Source organism: Silurus meridionalis, chromosome 7, assembly GCF_014805685.1.
Source record: "Silurus meridionalis isolate SWU-2019-XX chromosome 7, ASM1480568v1, whole genome shotgun sequence".
NCBI classification, from domain to species: Eukaryota; Metazoa; Chordata; class Actinopteri; order Siluriformes; family Siluridae; genus Silurus; species Silurus meridionalis.
Window position 1 is genome coordinate 8,677,279 of NC_060890.1, and position 12,207 is coordinate 8,689,485.

The 12,207-nt window shown below is 34.4% G+C and overlaps 1 protein-coding gene across 2 annotated transcripts; it reads right to left on the reverse strand.

Annotated features, from left to right (window-relative positions):
* Nucleotides 1-2,177: 2,177 nt before the first annotated feature.
* ptges3l (prostaglandin E synthase 3 like) lies at nucleotides 2,178-9,856 on the reverse strand. Of its 2 annotated transcripts, XM_046854850.1 has the most exons (8): nucleotides 9,667-9,855; nucleotides 9,362-9,475; nucleotides 8,615-8,681; nucleotides 5,886-5,984; nucleotides 5,098-5,187; nucleotides 4,811-4,870; nucleotides 4,692-4,719; nucleotides 2,178-3,145 (listed from the first exon to the last, which is right to left on the reverse strand). In XM_046854850.1, the coding sequence occupies exons 1-7, from the start codon at nucleotides 9,693-9,695 to the stop codon at nucleotides 4,711-4,713; spliced, it is 468 nt and encodes a 155-aa protein (XP_046710806.1). In that variant the 5' UTR covers nucleotides 9,696-9,855; the 3' UTR covers nucleotides 2,178-3,145; nucleotides 4,692-4,710. The 2 variants fall into 2 exon arrangements, with proteins under 2 accessions (XP_046710806.1, XP_046710805.1); XM_046854849.1 differs by lacking the exons at nucleotides 2,178-3,145; nucleotides 4,692-4,719 and having other exon boundaries at nucleotides 4,799-4,870; nucleotides 9,667-9,856.
* Between the last annotated feature and the right edge of the window lie 2,351 nt (nucleotides 9,857-12,207).

A 12,207-nucleotide genomic window follows, 5' to 3' on the forward strand; every position in this document is an offset into this window, starting at 1 on the left:
ATAAAATGACATCTAAGGTTGCTCTATTATAAGAATCTGATACTATACAATGACATCTACAGTTACTCCGTTATAAGTAGAATAATTTAGGCTCTCCTGCAAGCATGTTTAGGTGTTCAGAAATCGAGTACTGTTTCAAACGTAATACATCAGGTTTATACTCTCATGCAAGTGTGTTGAAGCATTCAGAAATTGAGTATTATTTTAATAATAATAAATCTGATTTATAATCTTCTGCAAGTGTGTTGAGGCGGCGGAAATGGAGTGTAATTTCAGTAGCAGTAAATCCGATTTATGCTCTCCTGCAAGTGTTTTAAAGTGCTTAGCAATGGTCTATTATTTCAATAGCAGTAAATCTTTTTTGGCTCCCCTGCCAGCATGTTGAAGCACTTTAGAAATTGAGTATTTCATTAGTATTAAACTAATAAATGCTCTCCTGCAAGCATTTTGAGGCACTTAAGTGTAGTGTATGTTTTGCAGTTTATTGATTAATGGCCTCCTGCATGCGTGCTTATAAAGGGTTTATTATTACCGTATACCATTACAGTGGTATTAAAATGATAGATGACTATGTAGAGGTTTATGTGGAAAAAACCTATAGCATCCAGAATTACACTTTATGACAAAATGGACATCTTGGAAATTATTTTCATGCACTCAATCTCTTTCTTTTAAAAAAAGAAACATTTTCCTTTACGGGAAAAAAAATCCAAATGCTTTCACTTGTTTTGCACATTGCAAACCCAAACCCCTATCTAAGCACATTCTCGTACTGAGAAGCACAATTAAACATTAACCGCCTTGTTGTTCTCTTTTTAGCCCTTTACCTCCACTGCAGCTCTTGAAGCAGGACATTTTGTTTGTGTCACTGGAAGACCTGAGGATCAGCACTGTTACATCACGGACTGTGCAAACATGCTTATCAATGTTTTGCACTTTGCATGAAGGTTACGTGCAAAATGTGAACCAAACAGTTCTTTAAAGAAAAAAAAATATATTTGCACAGGCCCAAGAAGATATAGCAAGAAGGGGAAAGAAGCTGTAAAAGCAGGTCCTGAATCAATGTGTTAATTATTTAACTAGAGAACCTTTAGCTTCATTGGAAACGGTTTAGCGACTATTGAAATAGGTCAATCAGTCCTCTAGCCATGCGTTACTATTTTGCGATTTCTCTCTGATGCACACTGTATCCTTATCATTTTGTTATCATTGTTGTTTTTTTCCTTTGTGCACTCATCTGTTCCATGGTCCTGGAAGTCTGTCAATGGATTAGTGAAGATTAATTAATGACTGCTAGAATAGAGTGAATGAATGCTATTCGAGTGGAAACACATTAACATGCACCTGGCATCTGCATGAGCTGACGTAGTCGGAAGTGTGATGTGATGCCTCTATAAAAGCTAAAAAAAAGGCTAGTTGGACAGCGGTACATGTGGAACGCCACTGGATGCTGAGCATGTTATTGGATGTTGGGGTACTTTATTCAGAGCACAGCAAGGGTATGTTTTCTCATTTGCCATTACTTATTTTATAGTGACCAGTGATTTGAAAAATTACATTGAACATATAAATGAAAAAATTCAATAAAATAAATAAATAAATAAAATACAACCTAAACAAAATATATATAGTTGATTAAATGTATTTTGGAAAATATATATAAAAAAATAATTCAAGAAAATGTAGTCTAAACTATAAAAACGTTTTTCCAAAGCTTAAATTATTGACTGGAATACACAGTGTCTGAGTGCTTGAAATCTATTACTGCTATTTTCTTCGAAAATGTGGCTACAGAAAAAATCTGTGAAAAACAAATTCCTACTTTCCAATTTTTTCAAGTAACAAATCGCACTGCAAAGTAGAAACGCGTTCTGAAAATGTTATGAAAACATTTAAAACATTTATACCGTAAGCTTAGTTTTACAGTTATTATTGCGCTTTTATTCAATTCAATAAAAAATTTTACAGTTTACAACAAAAAAGGGGCGGGGACTACTGAAGCTAAAAATTGTTGAAAACATCATAATCTCTGATACTAACAGCAACTTGTACAACATGACAAGTGCAATCATTACAAACAACTTTATTTATAGAAATGTATTACACAAATGATTGATATTGAATGTCTTTACAAAAATTTTGGTAGAAAAAGAATTTAAAATAACAAAATGGCCAGATATGAACAAAAGTGTTTAATTATTATTAACCTCCCAAAGAACTACAAATTATACCACAGCATTGTTGAATCAGTTTATGTAACAGTGTACAGCAGAATTTGCATTTTGAACTTTATTGTCAAAAGTAAAGCTGTGAAACTTTATGCCTGCCTTTATAACTTTATGCTGTGTTATTGTCTTAGTTACACTATATAGACAAAAGTTTGTGAACACCTGACCATAGGATTTATATGTGCTTTTTGAACATCTCATTTCACTAGTTCCACTAGATTTTGGAGTGTGTTTGAGGAGATTTGTGCTCATTCAGAAACAATAGTGTTGGTAAATCAGGTACTGATCGAGGCAGAGGAGCCCTGGGGTGCAGTTAGCGTTCTAATTCATCCCAAAGTTGTTAAATAGGGTTGAGGCCAGAGTTTTATAGCAGGCCACTTAAGATCTTCCACTAAAAACCATGGAAAGTATATCTTCATGGAGCTGGAGCTTTGTGCACAGGGACATTGTCATGGTGAAACACGTTTGGGTCATCTACTTTAAGTGAAGGGAATATTTTATGCTAACCAATCCAAAGACATTCCATACAAATGTGTGCTTCCAACTCTATGGTAACAGTTTGCAGAAGAAACAGTTATGGCTGAATAAGTCATGTGTTCCAATACTTTTGCTCATATAGTGTACTTTAATATACAAAATATTGGGATGCTGGTAAATGGATGTAGTCACATTATATTAAAAGCAACTATAAATGGATTAAAAAGAGTATGTGAAGTTTAATCAATGTTAAATGCTTAATGCTGTGGTATAGGAGAAATAATACATGCTGTTATTTAAAAAAAGAATCAATTTTGGGGTGGTCATAACATTCCTTTTCAATAACAGCACATCATTTAAGTGTTTTATTCCTGGCTGTATGTTATACATGTACGTTCAATGAACTATTTTCCAGAGCCTTTTGGAGAATGAAAAACAATCTGCAAAGGAAATTAAAGAACAATACAAAATTATATTAGCCATTTCAACAACTTCGACAACAACGACATTCGATTAGATTTGATGTAGATTTTAGATATAATGCAGAGTAAAAGTACGGAGGCAATAAAATGCACTTGACCAGAAGTGCAGATGTCTCTCTCTCTCTCTCTCTCTCTCTCTCTCACTTACATACAGGCTTCATTTGGAATGTGATTGTTTAATGTTTAGGACAGTTACAGCCCCCAATATGAAAGGGTGTGCAGACTTATACAATCAGGGTGTTGTAGGTTTTTGTTATTCCAAATATTTCGAATTATCTTTTATGCCAAAATATTTCCCCCCCTCTGGATTTTTGTTTGTTAAATGATCACATATAAGATGTAACAAATCTGATATTTCTGTCTTAATAATTAAAAAGCCCTGCAATTTCATAAGTACACTTTTTATATCCATTATATGTATAGTATATTATGTGTGTCTTCTTCTTCTTTTTTCGGCTTCTCCCATTAGGGGTCGCCACAGCGGATCATCCGTCTCCATACCACCCTGTCCTCTTCATCTGCCTCTTTCAAAACAACTACCTGCATGTATTCCCTCACCACATCCATAAACCGCCTCCTTGGTTTTTCTCTTTTCCTCCTTCCTGGTGGCTCCATCCTCAGCATTCTCCTACTGATATACCCCATGTCCCTCCTCTGCACATGTCTAAACCATCTCAATCTCGCCTCTTTCAATTTGTCCCTAAAACGTCATACGTGCCCCCTAATAAACTTGTTTCTAATTCTGTCCATCGTCGTCAATCCTAATAAAAACCTCAACATCTTCAGCTCTGCTACCTCCAGCTCTGCCTCCTGTGTTTTAGTCCAGTGGTCCCCAACCTCCAATTGGTACCGGGCCGCACAGAGAGAATACATAACTTACATTATTACCGTTTTATTTATTATCTGATTCTAAACGATGTTTTATTTTGGATATTTACCGGATTTTCTCCGCCACATCTGTATATGACTCACTCTTGATGCATGTCAAGATGCCTCGGTCACATGTCTTACCTCCATTATTTACCTTCTTAAAGGGGCTGCTCCGGCCGCTAACACATAATACATTACCGCTAAATTAAAACCCTCAAGCGAGCAAAATGAACAAGAAAAACAACACAGTGGATTCACATTTATTATTATATTTAGAAAATACCAGTTTTTATGCCGGTTGTATCATTTTATTTTTGTTGTATTTATCCGGCACACATTAAAGACCAATCCGTGAAAATATTGTTTGACATTAAACCGGTCCGTGGAAAAAAAAAGGTTGGGGACCACTGTTTTACTCAATGCCACTATAGTCTCAAAACTATAGAACATCACAGGTCTCACCACAGTCCTATAAACTTTCTCTTTCACTCTTACAGTCTCACCCTTCTATCACAAATCACTCCTTCTATCACTCTTCTCCACCCACTCCACCCTGCCTGCACTCTTTTCTTTCTATCTATCTATGTTCTGTATAAAGATGCAGGTGTTTAATAGGATGTTCTTTAATATTTACCTTAGGATGATGGAGTCTCTCAGTCACTCTGTGAAGGTAATCGTGGTTTATTCATTGAAATTAACTTCCAGAAATATACTTAATATCAAAACTAGTACTTTGTTAAACTAGTTACTTACATCAAACTCAAGGTCATCCATACTGGGGGGCTCCCCTTTTTGTTTCATTTCAGACAGCATCTATATGTAAAAAAACAACAACAAAAGAATTGTGAAGAATAAACACATGCTATACACAATTTATTTCACTATGTCCTATGATTCAAGACATAACATCTGCACGTTCTGTTTTGTGCAGTGTTTGTGGTTTGGATTACATTCTTTGTCCTTGTAAATGTGTACATTTATAAAAAACAAGAAAAAGAGAGCTGAAGTGTACGCAGTGATAAGAACAGTGATGTACTTACATCCATGTACTGTTCAAACTCGGCCTGGCCGTCTTCCTCCTCGTGCTCCCAGTCCCTCCAGTTATCAAAGTCTACTGATAGCCAGGCTGGCTGTGAGGATTAAGACAGCAACAAAGCGCTTAGATTTTAAACAATTTTACATTTACATTTCCGGCATTTAGCAGACGCCCTTATCCAGAGCGACGTACAAAAGTGCTTTGAGGCTCTAGCAATGAATAAATCTACACTGGTACGCAAGATTACAAACTTAATATAAATATAACTCTTGAATTCTACAAAGCAAACTTGGAAAGTGCTAATTTTAGTGTTTCAGGAAGAGGAAGGTCTTCAATCATCGCTTGAAGATAATCAGGGACTCCGCTGTACAGACATCTAGGGGAAGTTCATTTCCCCACCTCGGTGCCAGAACAGAGAAGAGCCTTGAAGTATAAACACTTAGTAATCAGGTATCCTGTAATGCTAGTTAAACTATTAAATCTGTCTAGTTGTTGGTTATTTTAGTTACTTATCCTGGTTTGGGTTGCAGTGGATATGGAGGCTATTGCTGGAATGCTGGGGGTAAGTACAGGATTACACCCTGTACACATATATTGATAATCGAGAATTGCCAATCCACCTACATGTATGTGTTTGAAAATTCGGAGGAAACCAAAGAACCCACAAGAAACCCATATGTACAGCATGATCAAACCACTGACTCTGGATGCTACTCACTGCGGCTTTCTGCCACTTCCTTGCAGGAAATGTTTTAAAATGATACAAATATTTTTTCAGCTAATACATCTTACCTTATCTGTGCCTTTATTGAGACGAGGCCAGGCTACATTTTCCTTAATTTTCCTTATAAGAACATTAATTGTGCGGTCATAAACCTTCTCCCTGGAATCCTAAAGATAAAAAAAACAAAGATGTTTTATGCAATACAGAATTATAAAGTATATCTGAGACACTAGGAATGAGGCACATGTGGCAGTAATAACACAATCAATAGACAGAGGAGAAAATTCCATGACAGTTTCAAAGTGTGTGTCATATTCTTTTTATACTACAGTGCTGTTGAATTCTCACACACCAGAGGTGGAAAGTAATTAAGTACTAATACATTGTTACTGTACTTAAGTAGATTTTTTTGGTATCAGTATTTTACTTCACTATTATTTTTTCAGAAAACTTTTTACTTTCATTTATAAAATTTTTTTTACACAAATATCTGTACTATGTACTTGGATTTTTCAACCTACCACTGGTGTACCATTTCCTTGCTATCACACACCACAGACGTAAACTAGCCTACGAAGCAACAATGAGCAAGACAGAAGGCAACAAGAAGTCTGGGGATAACGTGGATGAGACAGCGATGAGTCAGCGATGTAAACATGACCGAGAACAGAGACATTCCTGATCACCTGATCATCATCATCATCTTTTCTATGCTTGTGTTCTATATGGTGGATGTTCAGCTTGGATACATTCATTAGATAACATCTTGATTCTGTTATATCAATATATTAATATGATGTGAGGTCCAGTTGCCAGTGTCACACTAAAACGGGTTGTAGAAATGGCTATTTTCACTTAAGTACATGTTGGAGCCCAAACTTCTTTACTTTAACTTGAGTGAAAAAGTGTAGTCACTACTTTAACTTTTAAAACATGAGTATCTGTACTTCTACTTGAGTGAAGGATGTGTGTACTTTTGGTTTACTTATAAAATAATAAAAATGTTAGTATCTGTATGGTGGATGCTCCATTTAAAATTTAATAAGATTTTTAAATGTGTTAATATGGATATGGTGGCTTTATATATATATATATATATATATATATATATATATATATATATATATATATATATATATATATATATATATATATATATATATATTTTGTTTGTTTGTTTGTTTGTTTGTTTGTTTGTTTTTTGTTTTTTTACTTTTTCTAATTTTTCTAATTAATAAAAATAGGAACCAGCTGTTATAATGTAGGTGATAGCAGGGATTACAGTGACTCTACAGATGTTTCACAGCATTAAATGTAACTCTAATCGGATACAATAAACATTTTGTAATAAACAGGAACATTTTCATTGTTGGCACATTGCTGGGGGACAAAAGGTACTAAGGGTATAATAAAAGGCTTCCATACATGCCATGGCTGCATCACACCACCTACAACCACACACACACACCACATAGTGTTTTAGTCCTTACTGGCTTCAGAATTGAACTGCTCGTCACCACACAGCCAAGAAAGAGCCAGTTTTATATCATACTGCTGGGTCCAAAAATCCAAATAAGCCAAAGACTTATGTTAGTACCAGCAAAACTTTAAAAATATTTTTTTTTGGATATGATAATTATATACACTCTCCAACACATTTATACATTTGACCTTAAAACCCAATTCATGTTAATATACTGTACCTATACTACAACTTGACATCCTGTCTATCACCTCTGAAAGGGAATTAAATTTAGAATAACATTAACACTCCTGTTTATGAAACAGCGCATGGTTTCCCCCATAAATCTGAAATTAAAAGCTATTATTTATTTGCATGTTGCTTCACTCTTTACTTGTTTATGTAACAGTGTATATTGATAAAATTTTAAATTAATAAAAAAGTTTGTTTTTGTGCACTTTTATGTGCTTGGCCCAACAATTTTGCTCATTTTTATATACATTTTTTTCTTTACACTTTTCAGAATTTAATTTTACTTTTCGAGTAAGAAGTATTAATTAAATCACCCCATACAATTATTTTAAATAAATAAAAATAAGTTATAAAATAAATGATAAATACATTGCTTAGAAGCAAATGCTGACTTTTTCTAAAATTTCTCAGGCAATACTACACAAAAACAGCTAAAATGATATGGACAAAAGTATTGGGACACCTGAATTTTCTGCCCATACATAGTTCTTCTCCTAACTGTTGTCTTTAGATGTGATAGAACTGAAATATCCTTTCACTTAAACTAAGAGACCCAAACCTGTTCCAGCATGACAATGCACCTTTGCACAAAAAAAATCCATCAAGATATGGTTTACATGGGTTCTAGTGAAAGATCTTGCATGGCCTGCTATAGAACTCTGACCTCATGCCTACTGAACACCTTGAATGAATTGGAACACTGATTTGACCCCCTCCCTCCTCACCCTACATCAAAACCTGACTTTTCCTAAAACCCTTGTGGCTAAATGAGCACAAATCTCCATTAGCAGACTCTAAAATCTAGTGGAACATCTTCCCAGAAGAGTCGAGGTTATCAAAGCAGAAAATGGGGACTGAATGTGGAATTGAATGTTTAAAGCACATACCAATCTTATATTCATGTGTCCACAAACTTTTTTTCATGTAGTGTACTTTTGAGACACCAGGAACACAGCGAAACAGCTGTCAGCATTTACTTGGTTTGATCTGCTGTTGCATTCAAGGACATTTTGCACAAGGAGCATTTGTGCACAATGTAAAAATTATACAAATGACTTTTCAAACAAAGGTTTGCAAACTTACATTTTTTTGCACTCGATCATAAAATTCGATCTCGTTGTAGATGTTATTGTCATCGTCGTCTTTGCAGCTGCAACACAAACATGTAAAGGAGTGAATTATTAGATGGGTTGCCATTTAATATTGAAGATTACTGTATATTTTAAGTCAGAAGATGCTATACATATACATGCCTTGTGTAAGTTAAGTAAACATTTGCCCAGATATACAAAGCTGAGTGAAAGATTTGCAGCTGAAATTGAAACAACTGGTGGTTACAAGTATTTGCATAGAGGGGCAAAAACTTAACTAAAAAATATTAATTCAGATTTCATATTTGTTGTCCCAATCACAATGTTGGATATTACAACCCAGCATCATCAAAGTTATTGTATTTGTTATTTGCTTCATCAAAGCCAAGTGTGACAGGTAAATAGAATACATTTAATACAATAATTCCAAACCTCCTTATGTCTGAAAAAAGTTGTTCTATAACTGATGTCAATTTGGATGTGATTGTGGAATGAATGAATGAATTAATTAAAATCTCTATGGATCAAGAAAGAAATTGCAACTAAGGAAGATAGATAGATAGATAGATAGATAGATAGATAGATAGATAGATAGATAGATAGATAGATAGATAGATAGATAGATAGATAGATAGATAGATAGATAGATAGATAGAAATCATGCTTATAAAATGTGGAAAATGTGGCATGCTTTAAGATAAATAATTCTGCAAGACACTGTATAGCAATAGTTTCTTACCTTAGGATAATTTTGGTTTCCTGGATGTCCACCTGAACGTTGGTGGGTTTTTGAACCAGGAAGTTCACAGTAACATACTTTTTGCGGTCAAACCACACTGTTTTTGCAGGTTGACTTCAGACAAGCAGAGAAAATAAAACATAATTTAAACACCACAAAATCCTTCATCTACTTTAGTATATATATTATCATTTCCGATTCAGTAAGTACACCACTGTCTACACAGTGATTCAGTGACCACATTTGGACATTCAGAATTATAATGTGTTCTCCCCTTTCACACCGCACACTAGAGTTTCACCCACCAGTTTTCCGGTCGGACAATTTTTGGCATCTTGAGTCTTCAGAGTTCGCCTTTGTAGTAGAAATGTTTGGAATCTTTAACATGTAATCCAGTAGAATTCTCAAAGCTTTTACAAACTCTGTCTCACCACTGAGAGTGAGAGCAGTCTGTCTGGTGTTGTAGCTCAGTGCACTGGGCTATTTTAAGATGGACAGTATCAGCTGCTAGAGGTGCCTTCTCCGCCCCTCCACCCCATTCCTATTTTAAGGCCTAAGTGGAACACTCGGGAAAACCATGACGTTTTCCTTCTGTGTCACCGCGAACGAGGGGGATGGAGAATCTTCCAGACCCCATGCTTGGGGGCAAATGTTTTCACACCAGGTTCCTCAACCCCCTCAAACACCAGCAAAGATTCAGGCACCCACACAAAACCAAACAGCTTCAATCCCCTTCATAGAAGACACCAAAATTTTGTAATAAAATCTTTGTATAAATATTCACCCCGTTGGAATATTTTTACTTTTATGTTGTGATACAGATTGGAACTTGCACTTTATGTGATTGTTGTTGTATGTAGCACCAGGGTTCAGGAGGAACGTTGTTTCATTTCACTGTGTAATGTGTCAGCTATATATGGTTGAAATGACAATAAAAGCTTCTTGACTTGACTTGGAATTAATGGACTTAATTGGGATTTTATATAATGACTCTAGATAAAGAGCCTGTAATATTGAATTACTGGAAACTCAAAATGGTTTGCTGTTTTTGTACACAATGAAATAGGAAAACGGTTCGTTTGCATAAGCATTCAACCCTTTCGTTCTTGGTTGCTTCTCTGACAAATTTTCACCCATATTTCCTTGTTTACTAACTTTGAAAAAGATGCCTTCTCCAAAGCAGAAGCATGATTTAATAACAGTTTCTTTATACAAGACTCCTCAATAGAAAGGAACTGGACTCACACCTTGATTAAAACTTTTTTGCTAACTGCTGCTAAACTACCAATATTTACATGTATAGTGTTTATTATTATATGGACAATTTATTTGTACTAATATTAGGGATGTAACGGTACACAAAATTCACGGTTCGGTACGTACCTCGGTTTTTAATTCACGGTTTTGGGTAAATTTTGGTACGGTTCGGGGAAAACTTGTTGTTTTTTTCATTTACCATTTATTCATTTCATATTACTATTTATTATTATTCGAATTTGCGATCAGCATTGAAACAGTTTACATTTTTAAAACAATTTTAAATGAAATGCCTGCTTAGTTAAATGATATATAAAATTATATTTAAAAATATTTAATAAAAATTAAATAGAATGAATAAAATGAATGCAATAGACTTATTTTAATATGACTTAAATTGAGAAATCAATTAAATTGGTTAATTAAATCACATTTAATTAAATAAATGAAAATATGCAATTAGATAGTTTACATTTGTTAGACCCCATTTGGGTAATGCAGATGTGTGTGGGTATGTTTTGTGTGTGTGTGTATGCGTGTGTGCATGTGTGTGTTTTACATTGAATATTCCAAAGATATGACCTACTAAACTGATCTACTTATTTTAGCATACTTTAACAAATGTCCTTATTCCTTCCATCCTTCGTTCACTCACTTTTTCCTTGCCACAGACGCCACGGCTGCTCATCAGGGATAAATACACAGTGCTCACATTAACTCTTAAATTCTGTAAAGCTGCTTTGAGACAATGTCCGTTGTGAAAATCGCTATAGAAATAAACTTGACTTAAGTATCCAAAGTACTATGATTTATTATGTGTATAATGTAAACATTATCATTTCTTTTACAAGACTCTTTGCTTAATCAACTCAACTCATGTGAAAAGACTGTAATGTTACTCTCAGCACACGATCTTTTAATAGAATGACATTAATGAGTCAAAGACTTATTGATATCTACTAAAATGATCACGAACACAAAACCTTCTTTTTAACTACTTTGAAAAAATTGTGCAAAGAAGGCCTCTGGTGTTGTGGCAAATTAGAGACAGGAGTTTCTTCCATCATTTATTACTCTCAAAATGTTCTGCTTGCTGTTGAACTGATGATGAATTGTATGTTCCTGCTGAGTAGATACCATCAAGCAGCAATCAAAACAAGTTTAAAGACAGAGTGCAGGTTTTACTCTGATTGGTGACTTGCTGTGTATTTGACCAGTTAAGTTTTTATCCACTCAAAAATAAAAAGGAATGACTTTTGAATGATTTCGAAATGTAGTTGAGTAAAAAGTAATATATTTGACTTTGAGATGTAGTGAAGTTAAAGTAAAATCTTCCCAAATGAAAATGCTTCAGTAAAGTACGGCTGTGTGAAAAAAGCTACTTACAGTACAGTAACAACTTACAGTTACTGGGAATGAATAATCACATATTTTTTAAGTTTTTATAATAATTTCAGAAATTGTATTGATATTTATTTCTCTTAAATTTCATTGAATGTAGAAAGGTTAAATGGGGGGCTGAATTGTCCATTTTTACTTTATTTTAGTGAAAGTATATATTGACATTATTATTATTTAACTTACATTTT

What these genes read in the sequence shown, in the direction of transcription:
- ptges3l (XM_046854849.1), bottom strand. Translation starts at nt 9,695, where the DNA reads ATGCCAAAAATTGTCCGACCGGAAAACTG. An exon ending in TCAATAAAGGCACAGATAAG is followed by an intron (nt 5,188 to 5,885) that starts GTAAGATGTATT and finishes TAATCCTCACAG; the next exon opens with CCAGCCTGGCTATCAGTAGA. An exon ending in AGTTTGAACAGTACATGGAT is followed by an intron (nt 4,871 to 5,097) that starts GTAAGTACATCA and finishes TTTTACATATAG; the next exon opens with ATGCTGTCTGAAATGAAACA.